Source organism: Protomyces lactucae-debilis (genome assembly GCF_002105105.1).
Source record: "Protomyces lactucae-debilis strain 12-1054 chromosome Unknown BCR37scaffold_9, whole genome shotgun sequence".
NCBI classification, from domain to species: domain Eukaryota; kingdom Fungi; phylum Ascomycota; class Taphrinomycetes; order Taphrinales; family Protomycetaceae; genus Protomyces; species Protomyces lactucae-debilis.
Window position 1 is genome coordinate 431,722 of NW_024468001.1, and position 17,343 is coordinate 449,064.

General features: G+C 52.0%; 8 protein-coding genes across 8 annotated transcripts; 4 read left to right on the forward strand and 4 right to left on the reverse strand.

Moving 5' to 3' along the window:
- Nucleotides 1-56: 56 nt before the first annotated feature.
- BCR37DRAFT_346971 (uncharacterized protein) lies at nucleotides 57-770 on the reverse strand (the record flags this gene model as incomplete). The annotated part of the gene is made up of 1 exon (XM_040867733.1): nucleotides 57-770. A coding segment is annotated over one exon (714 nt), but the record flags the coding sequence as incomplete, so codon positions are not given.
- An 883-nt stretch (nucleotides 771-1,653) lies between these two features.
- BCR37DRAFT_379663 (uncharacterized protein) lies at nucleotides 1,654-3,547 on the forward strand. Its single transcript, XM_040869308.1, has one exon. It carries the CDS (start codon nucleotides 1,733-1,735, stop codon nucleotides 3,485-3,487), a length of 1,755 nt encoding a protein of 584 aa, XP_040725517.1. The 5' UTR covers nucleotides 1,654-1,732; the 3' UTR covers nucleotides 3,488-3,547.
- Nucleotides 3,548-3,591: 44 nt separating this feature from the next.
- BCR37DRAFT_387318 (uncharacterized protein) lies at nucleotides 3,592-4,104 on the reverse strand (the record flags this gene model as incomplete). Its single annotated transcript, XM_040870529.1, has 1 exon — nucleotides 3,592-4,104. The coding sequence occupies one exon, from the start codon at nucleotides 4,102-4,104 to the stop codon at nucleotides 3,592-3,594; it is 513 nt and encodes a 170-aa protein (XP_040725518.1).
- Nucleotides 4,105-6,475: 2,371 nt separating this feature from the next.
- BCR37DRAFT_379666 (uncharacterized protein) lies at nucleotides 6,476-8,995 on the forward strand. Its single transcript, XM_040869309.1, has one exon. It carries the CDS (start codon nucleotides 6,592-6,594, stop codon nucleotides 8,557-8,559), a length of 1,968 nt encoding a protein of 655 aa, XP_040725519.1. The 5' UTR covers nucleotides 6,476-6,591; the 3' UTR covers nucleotides 8,560-8,995.
- A 622-nt stretch (nucleotides 8,996-9,617) lies between these two features.
- Nucleotides 9,618-12,278, forward strand: BCR37DRAFT_392850 (fungal-specific transcription factor domain-containing protein; the record flags this gene model as incomplete). The annotated part of the gene is made up of 1 exon (XM_040871213.1): nucleotides 9,618-12,278. One exon carries the CDS (start codon nucleotides 9,618-9,620, stop codon nucleotides 12,276-12,278), a length of 2,661 nt encoding a protein of 886 aa, XP_040725520.1.
- Nucleotides 12,279-12,413: 135 nt separating this feature from the next.
- BCR37DRAFT_318570 (uncharacterized protein) lies at nucleotides 12,414-13,449 on the reverse strand. Its single transcript, XM_040866973.1, has 2 exons — nucleotides 13,035-13,449; nucleotides 12,414-12,981 (listed from the first exon to the last, which is right to left on the reverse strand). The coding sequence occupies exons 1-2, from the start codon at nucleotides 13,221-13,223 to the stop codon at nucleotides 12,550-12,552; spliced, it is 621 nt and encodes a 206-aa protein (XP_040725521.1). The 5' UTR covers nucleotides 13,224-13,449; the 3' UTR covers nucleotides 12,414-12,549.
- BCR37DRAFT_318530 (uncharacterized protein) lies at nucleotides 13,405-14,968 on the forward strand. The gene is made up of 2 exons (XM_040866972.1): nucleotides 13,405-13,962; nucleotides 14,013-14,968. Exons 1-2 carry the CDS (start codon nucleotides 13,676-13,678, stop codon nucleotides 14,935-14,937), a joined length of 1,212 nt encoding a protein of 403 aa, XP_040725522.1. The 5' UTR covers nucleotides 13,405-13,675; the 3' UTR covers nucleotides 14,938-14,968.
- On the reverse strand, nucleotides 14,816-17,253 carry BCR37DRAFT_379669 (P-loop containing nucleoside triphosphate hydrolase protein). The gene has a single exon (XM_040869310.1). It carries the CDS (start codon nucleotides 17,213-17,215, stop codon nucleotides 14,999-15,001), a length of 2,217 nt encoding a protein of 738 aa, XP_040725523.1. The 5' UTR covers nucleotides 17,216-17,253; the 3' UTR covers nucleotides 14,816-14,998.
- Between the last annotated feature and the right edge of the window lie 90 nt (nucleotides 17,254-17,343).

Consider the following 17,343-nt stretch of genomic DNA (forward strand, 5'->3'; position numbering starts at 1 on the left):
AGATCATCCCTCTGATTGTACCCGATCTGCCCACAGTGTCTTCTTTCGTTTCCGCTTTAGTCAAAAGTCATCTTGGTACCCTTAAACTCCTGGGCACCACCAGACTGGCGAGCACCGCCAGACATACGTCCACCACGTCCACCTGGAGCGCCACTGCGTCCACCACGAGCGCCGCCACGACCACCGCGACCACCACGAGGTGTGAAGCCGCCGCGTCCACCACCGCCGCCACCGTTCGAGTCATCCCTTGGTTGAGAGAAGTCGAGACGGACAGGACGACCATCGACGTAGTGACCATTCATGGCCACCATGGCTTGTGCGCCCTCGACACTGCTGAATTGGACGTAGCCGAAACCCTTGGGTCGACCAGTCTCGCGGTCTGTAGGGAGACGCACAGACTGGATTTCACCACACTCGCCAAAGGCAGTGTAGACGGCATCCTCGGTGGCGTCGAAAGACAAGTTGCCGATGAAGACAACAGACGAAGGTGGTGACTGAACATCGCCGTGTGATTGAGCACGGTTGTTTTGTTGTGCTGGGCGAGGCGTTGAGATGTCAATGTTGACTGGACGACCGTCAATCTCCTTGCCGTTGAACTCGAGAGCAGCCTTTGCCTCTGCAGCAGAAGAGAACTCAACGTAGCCGAAACCCTTTGAGCGGCCAGAAGCACGGTCCATCACAACACGCGAAGAGACGACAGTGCCGCAAGATTCAAACTCCTTGCCGAGCCACTCGTCGTCAATGTTCCATGAAAGGCGGCCAACAAAGATGGTGGCAGATTCGCCAGACTCGGCGTCGTTGGAGACGGCGGCCTTCTTGGCAGCAGGTGCCTCAGCTGATTCGTCGGCCTTGCGCTTGGTGGAAGGCTTCTCCTCCTCAGATGAAGAAGAGTCGCTGTCACTACCACTTCCTGACTCGCTGTCGCTGTCGGAGTCGCTGTCGGAGGAGTCTGATGAGTCCTTGGCGGCCTTCTTGGCGGGAGCAGCTGCCTTGGCAGCAGGTGCAGCAGCCTTGGCGGCCGGCTTCTCGTCCTCAGAAGAGTCGCTGTCAGAGTCAGAGTCAGCCTCGCTGCTGGAGTCACTGCTCGAGTCTGAGCTGTCAGACTTGGTAGCCTCGACAACCTTGGCGGCGGTCTTGTTGACAGTCTTCTTTGCTGCGTCAGCCTTGCTCACAACAGTGTCCTTGGCAGCCTTGACATTCTTTGCAACTGTCTTGGCAACAGGGACAGCCTCCTCCTCACTCTCAGAAGAGTCGGACGAGTCAGATGCGTCGCTCTCTGAGTCGGATGAAGACTCGGACTCGGAGGATGGCTCGGGGGTGGGCTCCTTGACAACTTTCTTGGACTTCTTCTCCTTCTTGTCCTTCTTGGCAGACTTGTCAGCGGCGACGACCTTGGTGGCAGCAGCCTTCTTTTCTTCCTTCTTGTCCTTGGTAACGCCTGATGCAGGCTTGACCTTGGCGGCTTTAGTCTCCTTCTGTGCTGCTGGCTTTGATTTACCCATACTTGTAGATGTAGTTGGTGAGGACAGAGAAGGGAGGAGGGCTGTCTGGCTTTTGTAGTTGCCGCCTGCTGCTGCTGCTGCTCAACTTTTTTTTTCTGCGACAGCGTGAGACAAATGGCGCACGAGAGACCGCTGCTTGATGGGCTCGACTGGTACGACTCAGTGACTACTGCTACTCTCCATTGCTACTCTGCTTTTAATACCTACGCTCCTAGATTCTTGAAATCTCGATGCAAGACGGCTACGATCAAGGTCCATACAGCTCACGGCCGCATGACAGACGCCACTCAAATGGCGGTCCTCCCCCTCACATGCGCATGATGGGAGGGCCTCCCCCGATGCACATGGGCGGTCCTCCGCCGCCGCCAGGCTACTTTGCTGTCCCTCCTCCCCATGCTCGGAGACGGTCAAGAAGTCCCGATCGAGGCGGTCCATATCGCGGTGGTCCTGGCCACAGCCCTTATGCTCCACCTCCGAAGCTGACTGACCCATTCACCATCAAAGAACTCGTCACGTACGAGTACTTCAAACGCTGGTATCATACCTTGAATCCCGGGAATCTAAATTCCGAGGAACCCACTTTTCGCACGCGCTTCGACGACTATGTGGCAGACTTCAATTTGCGTACCGCCAAGGACTTTGTGAGTGAGCAGCAAACATTCCCATGGTTCGAGGAATTATATGGTGGCAGCAATACCGACACTGAAGACTTGTTTGAGGCTCGATTCGCATGTACGTTGGTACCGGCGAATGTACAAGACGCTGCATACGAGGCGTTCGACTCTAAGCTGACATCGGGTGAGTACAAGAAGGATGCAGAGACCGATCAGACGCATGCAACAGTCTTCTTGGACCGTCCTGTTCTTAGCGCAGAGCACAACTCTGAACCACTCCCTGATGTGGTCTTCATCAAGAGCATCGCACCGAAAATCCCTCGCACCGATCTACAAGAGTTTGTGGCCGCCCAGGTCCCACTCGAATACTTGTCCATGTCAAGGCCGAACACCAAGTTGCTTCGCAACGGTTTGGTCAAGTTGAAGGCCGGCAGTGATATCGATGAAGCCGTCAAAAAGCTCGAAGGACGGATCCTGATGAGTGAGCGCGTTGGCGAGTATGCTTTGCATGTGCAAGCCTACCGACCATTCACCTCACGCTTGTCTCTCTTCCCGCAGCACAATGTCTTGACGCAGTCTACCAAAGACCTTGAGGCCCTGGCAGAACTCGTCAAGAAATTTGAAAGCGCGACATCGCGTGCGCCTCTATGGTCCCGGATTGAGGCGGGCTTTGATGGGGACGATGCCTTTTCACCTGAACAAAAAGCAGCCAAGACGGTTGACCTTGCAGTGGAATACTTACGATCAGTATATTGCTTTGACTACTGGACTGCCACATTTCACGACTCACCATACAGTCTTGCACATAATGTACGGCCTTGCGTTCGCGCGAGCGAGTCTGGCGAATCTGTCGACGACAGGCGCTTCGAAGCATGGCGTAATCAGCATGCTCAGAAGCTCTCCATGCTCCTCCAGCCCTTGGACTACTTACACTCTATCAAAGTCAAGCCAATTGAAGGCGCATTGCAAGACCTCATCACTGCCAAGATCAAGAAGGAAGATGAAACACGCTTCAGGTGTGGTATTGAGGATTGTGCAAAACTTTTCAAAGATGTGCCTTTTGTTGAGAAGCACATTCACAAGCGGCATGCGACATGGGTAGAGGCACAAAAGACTCACTTTCGGTTACTATACCGCTACTTGTGCGATCCTGGTAAGCTAGTGTTGCCCAAATTGGGTGGTGCTGAGCGTGAATCGCGTCGTCCTGGACCGCCTAGTCACGCAGAGAGGCGTAGATCACCTCCAGACTACAGACGTGATCCGGGCGGTTACTACGATTCGCCTGGTGGTCGCGGCCCTCCTGGTCCACCGCGTGCCTTGTATCGTGATCTTGATCGGCCTGCTGAACCAGTCGTTGAACTTGATTACTAGCATTGTCGATGTTAAAGATAGTTGAAGAAAAATGTTAATTGTAATGAACGCTACTCTACGCTACGCCAAGGCCAAAAGAAAAAAAAAAAAGGTGATGAGACATCTCAAATTGTAGTTCGGGTTGTTGGAGTTTGGTTGATGAGCCTTGACGGAGCTATCAGCCCTGGATGTGATTGCCAGGTACTCCAGTAAGACACGCTATGCTGATTTGACCAGTATTCCGCAGGAGTACGCTTCTTGGTTGGCGAGATGGGCTGCAATGGGCCGACTTTGTGATAGGGGATTGGAAAGATGGGTGATGGCGCTGGTACCGGCGCGCGAGTCACAGGTCTGAATACAGGCCTGAGGAACCCCTGTTCAGCATCTACACTCATGGCAGCCAGGCGTTCATGTTCAGCGCACTTTTCCTCAAGAAAGTCCGAGTACCAGCTGACAACCGGCTGCAGACTCTTTGGCGACCGACGCATCGCCCCTGTGTAGCCAGCGCGGTGTTTTGTAGATCTTGCTGGATGTGCCATTCTTGAATTGCTCACTGGTGATGAATGATTGCGAGCGTCTTGTTTGCGACCCAAGGGTCGTTGCTTGAGATGATTGAGCTGGTCTTGCGTACCGCACATGTGTGGCAACTCTTCTTGAACCTTTTGTAGACCTGGCCATAGGGACAGCCCAGCATCTCTTTATAAGTACATGCTAGAACACCGCTCAGCAGCGTGGCTCAGGCGTGCTCTAGCGGGTCGTTCCACATGTCGCGGTGGGTCCGGGCGTACTGCGGACCTCCCATCTTCACCCGTTGTCCATGCTTCACTTGGGAGGTTAGAGAACTATTTAGGCCATGGGCCCATGACACTTGGGTCTTTGCCGCAGTGCCACGGCTCGACCGTTGCGCAACGACGCGGGTGGTCTAGGCCGGCGTGGCCCGCACCAGTTTAGCGAGGGTCCCAGAATTCTGGTCACTCCCGCACTTCGCATTAAATCGCGCCACCGCAGCTTCTTTCCTGGTACAGTCGAAATCGCGTACAAGGAGTATTAAGTGCCTCGTCTTCGTCTCCTACTCGGGTAGTAGATGAAAAATCACGCGCGCGCATGTGCTATCTCGAGCTCATGCACCGGCGACTGATATAAGTCCGTGCCAACATTTTGACACTGCTGCATCTGCATATGCGCGCATAGGCGCCCCTGCGCGGAGGAGCCTCTTCATCAAGTTGTGCGCTCAGCGGTCAATACGAGGAAAGCAAACGGCTACTGCTCAAAAGCTTCTCTGGCCACGTCTGAAGTCGTTCTTCTACCTTGGAACCATGGCTGCGGTATGCAAATTTACTGCAGACTCGAGATGGCGTACTCTGCAAGCGAGCTCTTGCATCGTGTCAAGTTGTGCAAGTTCAACAGCATGAAAAGTGCACCAACTGCTACTCAGAGGAGCTTCATACTGCTCAGTAGTCCATCAAGGTTGTAAGAGGCCCAAGGTCGAGAGGGGCGAGTCACAGCCGCAGAAGAGCTTGCTTGTCACTCATACTTTGATCAACCCAAGAAGATGTTCGGACTGAAGCCAATAACTTGTCCTCATCTTTGGAGCAGCTGGAGCGCCTGCAGTTCATTTTGCGTCACGAACCGCGTGTCGGCGTTCCGAGATAGTGACCTCGAGAAATACATTCGTATTCTGCGTTCATGTTGTGAGCTCATACACGACTTGCACATGCCAGTAGTGTCAGAGTACAAGGTAAGCAGCTTCCTCAGGTCCAACTCAGACTGCCCTTAGTTCTACTCAGACTAGAGAGACCTTGGGTCGTTGAGAGCTGACAATCGCAGAGTCTTGACAATTGCAACATGAGTAGATTTGCAGTGAATGGACCTTGCAATAGCAGACCCATGAACTGAATCACCTGCGAAGAATCACATGGTCGCTGAGCAGACCGGGTGTGATCAAGGGCGTCCACCATGGAATATCAAGCGTATTCATTCCGAAGAGGTCGCCAGAACCATACCACGATGCTTTGCACAACTCTCATGCCAGCTCAACGCCATCTTCTGCCGCGATTTGGGAGCTCTTTGGCAAGCCGCTACCAGGGCTCCATCAACGATAAGGAGTTGCTCTTCAACCGACTATTTGGCTTGAAACAAGCCTCAGATAGTCGGAATCGTGGTGGCTCATGCTTCCAAAGAACATCTCGATGTCCGCTGGCTCGTGATTGCTTCACGTTGAAGACGCAGAGCTGACGGATGTGTGGGTAGTGAACAAGGCAATTCGTCAGGTTCGAGATCGGGTGATGTTCGATCATGATATTACATCAATGAGACCTTCTGCAGCTTTTTGAGCCTGGCAAATTGATCAGATAGCGCCTGGATCATTGCCAAAGGTTCCCTATATATCAACTCCTGGCAGGTAGAATCGAGCAAAGAAATGCCGTCTCTATTCGCTCAAAATCCTTAGCTTGTTCCCGGTTTTATGCATAGAAAGGCATCTGACCATCTTGAGACGGTTATGTACGTAAGCGTGAGGCCGACAGACGACATAACTCCAGAAAGAGTCTGCTTTGCAGAAGTCGAGACAGATGAAGTCAAGACACCTGAAATGCGAGCGCAAATGGCTTTAAGTTGCGTGCCCAAGTCGCTAGTGTCTGCTTGTCGAAGACCTGACTCACCACTTTAATCAGTTTTTCCTGAGTGACTAGAGGGTCTGATAGATAGAGCTTTCGCAGCTGACTTGCACGGAGCTATCTGCGCACCCACATTTATACACACGGAATAGAATCTGCGCATATAAGCGGACCCCTACTACATCTTCTACGGGCCATCTCAGTCGAGCATACTCTCAGTAGTTATAGCAGACAGCAGCTAAGAAGACAACAATTGACAGAGACGGTTCGGTAGCAGGTCTCATCACAGGGCCACAGGCCAGTTGCAGTTGTAGTAGGAACGAGTAGCCGAAATTTCTGTCGCACGGGGGAGGCTTCAGTTGCCCGCACATCGAGCGCATGTTCATGACACAAAGCACAGCTCATTAGCTCCAGACTTGCTCGGCCGACTTGGCGTCAGCTTCGCAGCAGAAAGCTCTTCAGATCTCTACAGCGTAGGCTACTGCTTTCCGGTCATAGACTACACAAAGTATGCCTGAAACGGTCTACAAGTCGACCTACTCCAATGTCCCAGTTTTCGAGGTCATGGTCAAGTCTATACCCGTTATGCGGAGACGGCATGACGACTGGATGAATGCGACGCAGATTCTAAAGGTCGCTGGCTTTGACAAACCACAACGGACCCGAATCTTGGAGCGAGAAGTGCAAAAGGGCGAGCATGAGAAGGTGCAGGGTGGATACGGCAAATACCAAGGCACATGGATCCCTTTCTCGAGAGGCCATGAGCTAGCGCATCAGTATGATGTGTATGATCATCTCAAGGCGATCCTAGAATACCATGCTGGTGGAAGCTCGCCCCCGCCTGCTCCAAAGCATCAAACAGCCGCATCGACAAGAGGACCCGCCAAAGTTACTGGACAGACGAGACAACCACGAAAGCAAAAATTAGCCAAACCCGTGGTTGCAGTAGCGAGAGCGCGTGCAACAAGCTCATCCGTTTCTGATGCGAGTATTGATGATCTACCATCAGCGCGAAGTCCCTCGCCCGGCCAAACAGAGTTGTCCCTTCAGTCTGACAATGAGGAGATGATGCCTGCATCAGATGATTATGGTCCTATGTATGAACAGCAAATCCACATCTCTGGCTACAGCGAGCGCCTTCTCGAGTTCTTCACAGATCCCAAGAAGTATCCGATGCCAGAATTTCTTCGTAATCCACCGCCAGACTATGACGCGAACACGACCATCGACGACGAGGGGCATACGGCATTACATTGGGCAGCTGCGATGGGACTGCTCGATGTGGTCGCTTACTTGCTGGATGCACAAGCGCGGATTGATGTTGGCAATGCGGAAGGCCAAACACCCTTCATGCGAGTCGTTGCATTTTGTAACAACTACGACCTGAAAACATTTCCGCAGATTGTCCGGCAGCTTCTCAAGAGTGTCGTCTACCGCGACAATGAGAATAGGACGGTTCTGCATCATATCGCCCTTATTACTGGCTCTGGTCGAGCAAAGTTGGCAGCTGCACGCTACTATGCGGAACAGCTCCTCTACATTCTTGCTGATGAGATGACGGCTATCAAACTGAGCGAGCTGATTAATTTCCAAGACCGCAACGGCGACACTGCATTAACGATTTGCGCACGCAATGGAGCGAGAAAAGTACAGAAACTCTTGTTGAGCTATCAAGCGAGCCCAGATATCCCGAATCATGATGGCCGCACTGCACAAGAATACATGGACGCGCATGAGGCTTCCATCAAGACACAACCTGGCATGTCGAGCTCGAGTCCGACTGGGCCCGGCGGTGGTCCAACTCGAGGCAGTTCACTGGATGTTCGGCTCAGTAGAACGCAACACATTAGCGAAACAGGACGTGCGGCGACGCATCGTGTTCTACCATCGATGGCGGACAAGTTGAAGGATCTTGCGAGTACATACGACTATGAGTTGCGCGAAAAGGAGCTAGACCTGCAGAACGCACGCGGTTCGCTTGAACAGATGCAGCAAGAGATGGAAGAGCTGAGACGCTACTTGACGGCGAATAGCCCGACAGATATTGCATACCTCATCAAGCAGGCTGAGGCTGAAGAGGCGGCGCACCATGCTGCATTGCACCAAGCATTTGAAGCTTCACAAGTGAAACAGCTGGCTACGTTTGTCGTTCAAGCAAGCGGTCACGAGACATCCATGCCGACTGACATGGCGAAGCTACGACAAACCTTGCTTGGTTTACAGCAGCAACGCAAAGAGAAGGTGCTTGATCTGGTCTCTCAATTTGGCTCAACGGGCGTCGGCGGTCGCATGAAGGACTATCGGCGACTCATTGCGACTTCATGCGGAATCGCACCACAGGAGGTGGATGACTTGCTAGGCCCTATTGAAGAACTGCTTGTTCAGCAGGCGAGTCAGGGTGAAGAGCGAATGGGAGGTGTGAGTGAGCCAATGCCGGGCGCACAAGATGGCTCCATGGTAGGTGGTCAACCTGCTTGATCTGACTTGAGAAAGAGTCACTTGTAAACAAATTAGCGCCAGCTGTCTAGCTTAATGTCTTTGGAGGGAAGCACATGCGATTGAGCCAGTTCAAATGTCGGGGCAAGTGCTGCTTGATGCAAGACATTTGCTATATCGAAATAGGTTCGTGTCAAGATCACGAGATCCATGTCTGCCAGACTGACACCCGATTGACATTTGGGCGGATCCCTGGGATTGGTTCAGAGTTTTGGCAGGTTGCGATTGCGCTTCTATCTCGAGCTCATGTGCAACTAGACTTATTCACTGGCCCACATTGACATTGAGTAAGGGACTCTCCACTGAGTCTCCAGCATGGATGCAGAAAGCATAGCTCCCAAACCCGTTGACTATGCCTTGACTCTTGAGTCTCAAGCCTTGAGACAAAATATCATGAATGAAGTAGTGGCATGACTCCAAGCCTCTAGGAAGCGGGTCGTGGTCTCAGGTCTGAGCCACATGGTCCAGGAGCTGTGATCGACTCACCGGAGCTTGGTGGATTTGCGGCCTTCTCATCCGATCTCCGAGCATGAGGCATATCAGATGCAGGGTTTGATAGCGTCAAAATGCTCCAACTGCTGCTTTCCTGCGACCAGTGGGCGCGGCCAAAGTCTGGGTCGGAGACTGCACAATTAGTCACTCCGCCCACGCACACCCACACCCCGTGGACGCTCACAGCGAGCTGGCAGCATCTCTCTCCCTTCCTACAACACACACCGTCAACCTGGCACACTCGCCATCTCTGTACAAACAACAAACGTCGACTCAGTGACAGATTGCGCGCCTTGCAACGACGGCCAAAACCTAAAAACGGGCCCCACCTTTCTTTTGGGCCCCGACGCTGAACCGCTGCACAAATAAACAAGTCGTTGAGAGCTCTGACCTAGCTGAAGAGGAAGAAAAGTGATTTCCTACGGCCTGTCGATTGCAGAGACAGAGAGTCTGAGCCGAGCGACTGCTCCGACACGCCAGGATTCGCTTGGTTTGATAGTCCTGACGTGAGGGAGTAGCAGGCGCTTGCGACAAAGCTGCGGGTGATCATGTCGCAATCAAACACATTCTATGCGAATCCATCTGCTGCGCTGCAAATGAACGACAAGAAGCCTATTGCACCACACAAGCCAAAGCTGGTTGAAGGACAAGTACCACAGCCAAAGCGGCGTGTGAAGACGGGTTGCCTGACTTGTCGGAAAAGACGCATCAAATGCATCCCTGCAGAAGATGGGTCACCGGACTGCAACAACTGTACAAAAACGAAGCGTGTCTGTATACCGGCGCCTCCTGTCGTCCCTGCTAGCTCCGGCAAGAGACGGCCTTCTACAGCAAAAAGATCAACCAGCGACCAGTCAGTACCACGACGTGAGAATACCAGTGGTCCAACTCAACCAGCACAAAGCGGATACAGCCATTCATTTGAGCAAGAAACGCTGCATAGAGATCTACAGACAGGGGTCCCGAGCCTCGCTAACGGCAATGGCTATGTATTGAATCAGGAGATGATGCAACCGAGGGGCTCCACAATGGTAGAACTAGAGAACTACCTGCTACCTCTGGGTGGTCTGCAGCCGACAGGTGACATTGGCTACCCGTACCTTTCGCCAGGGCTGCCGCCTGAAGTGGAGATTACAGACTCCTTTCCCTTCACACACACAGGCCCTTACGGTCAAGACATGGTTGATTACAGTGGTCAGCGTACAGCGAGCTTCTCTACCCATTCGGCAAGTTTGTCTACCCCGGGGCCTCTCATGAACAGTTCTTTGCCGACCACGATGGATGGGTTGAACACATTCTCAGCCCAAGAGGACTTTGAGGTCTCCGACCAGCCGCTTGAAGGAGGTGCTCCTCTCATCATGGATCATGCGATGCAGCAACATCTCCTTCACCAGCAAATACAAGCCCAGCAAATGCAACAGCAGGAAGACATGTTGCAACACTCACAGCCGCAATTTCCAACGTCTTCATATGCGCCTGCCATGGCGCCCCATATCTCGCAATCCACATCCGCCAAGTCCTCGCCTCAGAATATGTATACCTTCTTGAAGGATAACACGCAGTACATGGACAACGAGCAAACAACAGCATTAGAGTGGCGCTCACCTCCACCTGCGCAGCTCAATCCAGATCAGCAGTACTTTTTGAATCAATTTATCAGGAATCCACCTATTGCCTACGGTACTTTGGATGAACGCTATATTGAGTCTCCCGGACAACCCCCTAAGCTCAGCATACGCGAGTCAAACTTTTGGTCCTTTGTCATGCCAAGTATGGCGCTCAGATGTCCAGCTCTTCTTCATGCTCTTCTCGCACTATCTGAAGTGCGCGAAGCGAATATGCAGAGCAACTCGGACTGTGAAAATCGTGCGTTGCTGAATTATCATCAAGCAGTCAGAAAATTGGGCAAAGCCATCAAAGTCCCCGGATCGAGCTCACGAGACGAGTTGCTGGCTGCGACGCTTGTTTTAGCGTACTATGAAACGACCAGTGGTGAGACGATGCGCTGGGGCAGACATCTCGAGGGCAGTGTCTTTTTGGTGAAGCAGCGGATAGCATCGACCTACAATATCAACGAGAACGCGCAATTCCAATTCCTCAAGATGCCATCAACGGCTGAGCATCTCATTTGGTTCCACATCCATCAAGATGCTGTGCAAAGTTTGCTCTCTGGCACAGGCCTTTACCTTGACATGCAGTATATTCTGGCGATGCCGCTTCGTGGTAACCCAGGTTCCGTTATGCATTCTACGGACCAGCTGCGTGTCCTCATGGCTCGCGTTGGAGACTTTGTTGGTCGTGATCGGAAACGCAAGGAAGCACAGCAAAACGATCCTGCATCACTGGAACAGGCCTTCAAGGATTGGAATCAATTGCTCGGCGATTTCAACAGCTGGAAGAAGGCTCTTCCAACGTACTTCGAAGCTCGTGTGATTCCAGGGACCTATACACCATTCGGAGATGTGCTTGTCCATCAGCATCCAGCGATTGCGACAATTGCTACCATGCATCTTGCGAGTTTGCTCTGCTTGCACCGATACCGGCCTGACTTGTCGCTCATTCCAGCTGAGGCTGGCAAAGCGACAATCATGACAACCTATCCAATCAGTCAGATGATTTTGCGCATGCTATCTGGTATCATGGTCGATGCTCTCAACAACAAAGAAGCTGAAGAATCATCACATGTCAAAGCCATGATCAACTCTACCATGCCGGCGTTCTTGGCTGGTACGAGCTTGCAGGACCCTGATCAGCGCGATTACCTCGATCGTATGTGCAAGGATATCTTCAGTTTCACTGGTTGGCGTACAGCGCTGCGTGTATGTCAGGGTCTTGATGTCGCCTGGGGTCGTGAAGCTCGAAAATTCCATGGTCTCGTCAATACGGTCGATTCAGACCCGACAATTGTTCGCGAGACAGGCTCTCAAGCTGGATCTCCAGGAGCACGCGGAAGCTTTGATGGCTTGCCATCCGGGAGTCAGGAGATTGGAGTGAAGGTTGGTGGAGGAGCACCAGAGTCGCGGTTCGTGTTGCTTGACAAGTCTCAAGCTTTGAATGCCGTAGTGGGTGTGCTCGGTCGGCTTACGCTTGTGAAGGATGAAAGTCGGGAGCAGTCGTCCATGTCAGCGTTTGACACTTCGCCCCGCGATGGGCCTATTGCGGTTGGGAACAACGCATCCCATGTGCACTTTTCTGCCTATGGACCTTGAGTGTTGAGTCTGACTTGATGATTTGTGTATAGATATAATGACATCTTCATGCTACTCAGTGCCGTGACCGCTGACATCTTGCAGACAGTAACACCTTGTGACATCTAGTCAAGGCGTCTTGAACAGCTACAGGCGCAGAGGTAGTCATGAAATTATGCTGTTACACCTCAGATGAGGCATGGAAAAAGGATGCTTGACACTTGCTCTGAAGTTGCTCACATAGGTAACACAGCCACTCTGAGCTGTACGATTGTAGCCAACTTCAAATTTTCTACATCTTCCTGTCAAGTGGATGAGATGCATCTGGCGACCAAGACAGGGGTATCTCGCCAGGAACCGTGGACAGATGAGACATGTCTTCGTACGCATGACAAGCATGATGTTCTTCTCGTGGCTTCAAGATCAGCTTCACATGATCTACTGACACGAACAGCAGACCAACAGTCAAAGTATCAGTGTTCTGGAAAGTTGAAACCTTCCGATCCCGCGCATTGCCGTGCTTATTTCGTTCGCGGATCCACCCACCTTTTTCGTTTTTGGGCAAAGACAGGCGACTACCGGAACAGATCTGTGCAACTAAAGCTGCGCTGCACACCTGGGCACTTAGTCTGAGCGCATCCGCTGCCTTGTAACTTGGAACTGTCACGCTGGATTCCCTAAAGAGGCTGCCTTTAGTAGCACCCAGTGCCACCCACCCTTCCAGGTACCAATCATGGAGTCTGATTCATGACGCACTGTTCCTGACATAGGCTCAATCCCACGGAATAGTACGCGTGCCAAATGCAGCCTTGCAAACTTGACCACATTGACAGCAGTGGCAGTGCAATCCAGAGCTCGCATGGAAAGACTTGCATCTTGTTGCGAGCTCTGTTGCTCCGCGACTAGTAAAAGCAGTATCATGCGACTCATGCCAGCGTTACAGCAAACAGATCCACTGCGTGGCATCTGTTGTTTGTCAACTCCATCAGCTGATGGCTGGGGAATACACAAACAAAGACGAGTTCGGCAAGAGGATGCTGCCGACTTCAAGATATACTACGTCAAGGCGTGATTGTCGTGAAGGAGTTGACGGGATCTTGGCTCCGCTAGTGAGGTCTATCGTCGGAATCGGTCGCCGCCAAGTTTTTGTTTGGATTCAATTTTGTATTCGCCATGCATTTGCGAGAACTCCCGGATCGCGTACAGCAGTCTCCCGCTGACCTCACTCATCAGGGGGCCCCGGATTACTCATATACCTCTAAGCTGCCAATGCTGTCTTCAATTTGTCTTTGTTCTGTCGGGCTTCGCCAGCTTCTCGCTGCTGTGCAGCTGTGCGGTCACCACATAGACTGGCGAGTCTACAATTAGCACCAGGCTCATTTGTCGCGCTCCCAGTTCTATTGGCGAGCTGAGCTACCATGAACTTCCAGGGCTTTTCTCCAAGTGGCTTGATACCAGCTCGCGGAAGCCGTGTGAGGTCCTCCTCCATGGCAAGTTCAACGCAAACCACATTCACTGATGGTCTATCGACCACATCAACCAATCCTAGTCACCCGTATGTAGGGACGTTCGTTGACGATCCATCGCTGGATGTCAAGGAGACCAAATCAGAACCATCGCCAACTACCGCTGATGGCGAGGTCACTTCACGGACGCCACATCGCAGGCGTAGGATGCACTCGAAATCTCGTCAGGGGTGTCTCTCGTATGCACTTGAGTTCTCAATCTAAGGTCTAATATACTGACAAAGCTTAGCTGCAAAAGACGCAGAGTCAAGTGCACAGAGAACCGTCCAGTGTGCAATGAATGCCAAAAGCTTGGCCTCGAGTGTAGCTGGACTCCAGTGGCACAGGTGCAAGAGCCGCCTGATCGTACAAGCACTGCCTGCTTGCCTTCTTTGGAGTGCATGCTTCTCTTCAATTGGACGCACAGCACTGGTCCATCATTTTATCTTGACCAGGTCTGGATGCAGCAAGTACCCGTCATGTCCTTTGAACACCCACACTTATTGCATGCCCTGCTCTCTGTCTCGGCTGCACATCAGCAGTACAAGGGTGTTGACTTGCAGCCCAAAGTATCTATGCCAGTGGACAACTTCATTGTGCGTCATCGACAGCAGTCCATCAAGGACTTTAGACGTGACCTTGGCACTGGCATTCGAGCGGAGAATGCGGACGCCTTGTTTGCGACAGCTCTGTTGCTTGCTCTACAATCATTCCAGATTGATCCTGGCTCCTGGACGCGCATGTACAAGGGTGTAAGATCTATTGCACATCATATGAAGGCAGTCTTCAGTGAGGGGCAGACTATGTGGAACGCTCTAATCAATACACATGCTCAGGAATTCTTGCCAGTCTCAACATCATTTGCTCTCCAGCCTCTTGCAACTGGGCCGTGTGCACTGCCAATTGGCCATCTTGCCAAGCTCTATGCTGCACAAACCATCTCATCGTCAGATCTGTTTGCGTTTCCCGCGTTACTGAGCGAGCAGTTTCTTGAGTTGGTCGAGCGAGATCACCAGGTGGCACTTGTGGTCATGTATTACTACTTTCTACTGGTGCAGCGCTTAGAAGATGTGTGGTGGATAGGCAGCTTTGGCAGGCAAGAGAGCATGCGTATTTGGCATTTGCTCGATGACAATCATCGTGCATACCTTACTACTGCAGCTCAAAGCAGATGATGCACGAACACAACTTGAGAATCGAGCCCATAGGTGAATTCTACATGATGATGGACGAATCCTACTTGCGAGACTTCTTTGCGCGTGACTTTGGCTTTTCCTTCGGACCGTCACTCTTGTCACGTTTGCCATAGACTTTGCCTTCCTTACGATCCCGTTTCGCATCTAGACGCTTCTTGTCTTTATTTGAGATTGGTTTGGGTGCTTGTTTCTGTTTAGCTGCAGCAGCGCTCTTGCCGTCAGCGCCATTGAGCAACTCCTTGCCTCGCTGCGAAGACTTTTGCTTCTCGTCTTCAGTTGTGAACCACGTCCGCCTTGGTCGAGCCTGGATCTCTTCGCGATACTTGAGGTTGTTTTCTCCACGTTTGAGTTCCATCTCAGCTTGACGCATCTGTCGTTCTTGGCTCTCATCCTTGAGGACCGCCTCGATTTCTTCCTCAAGATCCTGCAACTTCTTTGCCAAAACATCCATCTCGCCAGCATCGAGGGCGCGTGATTGGACCTTTGACTTGAGTGCCGCAGAGGACTTGACTGCAGCCTTCACAACTTTACGATCATTCTCGCCCGCGAGGGTGACAGATCGACCTTGTCTACCAGCACGCGCTGTACGACCAACGCGGTGCAAGTATATCTCGTGGGATTGCGGCGCTTCGTAATTGATGACTGTATCAATGCCCTTGATGTCGAGACCACGCGAGGCGAGATCTGTGGCGAGCAAAAAGTCAATTCGTCCATCTCGGAAGGACTCGAGGGCAAGGACACGTTGTTCTTGTGACAAATTACCGTGTAATTCGCCAGCACGCATGCCGAGAATACCAAAGATGACACGCATGCGATGCGCGAGGACTTTACTGCGGAAGAAGACGATGCACCTTTGTTTGAATAGCTTTTGACAGAGATGAACGAGGATAGCAGATCGAGTGTGCTCTCTTTGCGGCCTGATTCTCACAAACTCCTGGATAAGGTGTTCGGCTGTCTCCTTCTTTGCATTGACGAGAAGTCGCACGGGTTTGTTGAGCGACAGTCGAACGAGATCATCAATCTTGTCAGTCATTGTTGCGGAGAAGAGCATGGTTTGACGAGATCTCGGACAAGCATTGATGATCTCATTGAGCTCGTCTGCGAAACCTTCTTCAAGCATGCGGTCGGCTTCGTCCATGACCATAATTTCGATGTTCTCGACCGTGAAGCCCTGTGAATTGCGGAAATGGTCAATAAAACGACCGGGCGTGGCAATGACAACATCCGGCCGTGTACGCAGCTCAGCTTCTTGTACTTTGAGAGAGAGACCGCCCACAACGAGTGCGCATTTGATGTCTGTAAAAGCAGCCAGTTTTTTGGCAACTGCATGACATTGCATGGCGAGCTCTCGAGTCGGACAGAGAACAAGGACACGAGTCGAGGCCACCTTTTTCGGGCGGTACAAGAGCCGTTCGAGGATGGGTATCATAAAGGCCGCAGTCTTTCCTGAACCAGTGACGGCACCACCGACAACGTCCTTGCCCATGAGAGCTACAGGAATGGCTTTGGCCTGAATGGGCGTCGCTGAGGCAAAGTTCATCGCTGTGAGAGCTCGTAGAATAGGTCGCGAAAGGTTCATGTTGCGGAAGTCGGCCAACTTGGCGCTCTGTTCAGCATTCAAGGGTATTTGCACCTCTTCGTCCGCAAAGTATTCCTTCTGACGCTGCTTTTCTGCAGCAGACACTTCTTCATCGTCGCTAGCGTCTGAAGCAGCGTCATTAGGATGCGCAACGATTTCAGCCTCTGATTCCACATCGCTCTCTTGCTCCTCATCTTTATCCAAAGCTTCTTCTTCAGAAGCCTCTTCAGGTTGTTCGGCCTCTTCGTCCTCGTCAGCGGCACCAGCGCCAAATCCATCGTCGGGCACCTCATCATCCGAAGCGAAGCCTGCGAATTCTTCTTCGTCATCTTCTTCTTCGGCGTCCGAAACAGGGGCTTCTATTGCAGTGCCCTTGCCAGCTGTCCGGCGTCTCTTGATCAATTCGTCAATGTCCACACCAGCTTTTTCGCGGTTCATAGCTTGATCATCAAATTGCCAACCGTCCAAGTCTGCCGTCGCACCTGCAGAATCATCTTCAAACACAAAATCGCCAGCAAGATCCCCGACTTCTGCGTGCTTGCGCTTTTTGACATTCTGTTTGGCAGGCACGGGTGCAGCCTCGACATCATCCACGACCTCCTCATCCTCATCAAGATCGTCAATCTCCTCATCCGATTCAATTGTGCCCACTAGATCCATTGGATCAAGCTTTGCCATCTCTGAAGTAGCTTATTTGTGAGGACCTGATCCTTCACTGTCGACGAAAAAGACCACACGATTTTGAATGTTCGAAAAAAATAAGGCGCCACAGTCGCACGTTCAGATGTGGCGTAGGTAGAGACGCG

Bases quoted from the DNA above. Each gene is read 5' to 3' on its own strand.
- BCR37DRAFT_379663 (XM_040869308.1), top strand. From the start codon at position 1,733: ATGCAAGACGGCTACGATCAAGGTCCATACAGCTCACGGCCGCATGAC.
- BCR37DRAFT_379666 (XM_040869309.1), top strand. From the start codon at position 6,592: ATGCCTGAAACGGTCTACAAGTCGACCTACTCCAATGTCCCAGTTTTC.
- BCR37DRAFT_318570 (XM_040866973.1), bottom strand. From the start codon at position 13,223: ATGCCACGCAGTGGATCTGTTTGCTGTAACGCTGGCATGAGTCGCATG. The intron at 12,982-13,034 runs ATTGAGCCTATG...CATGATTGGTAC, and splicing joins CACGCGTACTATTCCGTGGG to CTGGAAGGGTGGGTGGCACT.
- BCR37DRAFT_318530 (XM_040866972.1), top strand. From the start codon at position 13,676: ATGAACTTCCAGGGCTTTTCTCCAAGTGGCTTGATACCAGCTCGCGGA. The intron at 13,963-14,012 runs GTATGCACTTGA...GACAAAGCTTAG, and splicing joins TCTCGTCAGGGGTGTCTCTC to CTGCAAAAGACGCAGAGTCA.
- BCR37DRAFT_379669 (XM_040869310.1), bottom strand. From the start codon at position 17,215: ATGGCAAAGCTTGATCCAATGGATCTAGTGGGCACAATTGAATCGGAT.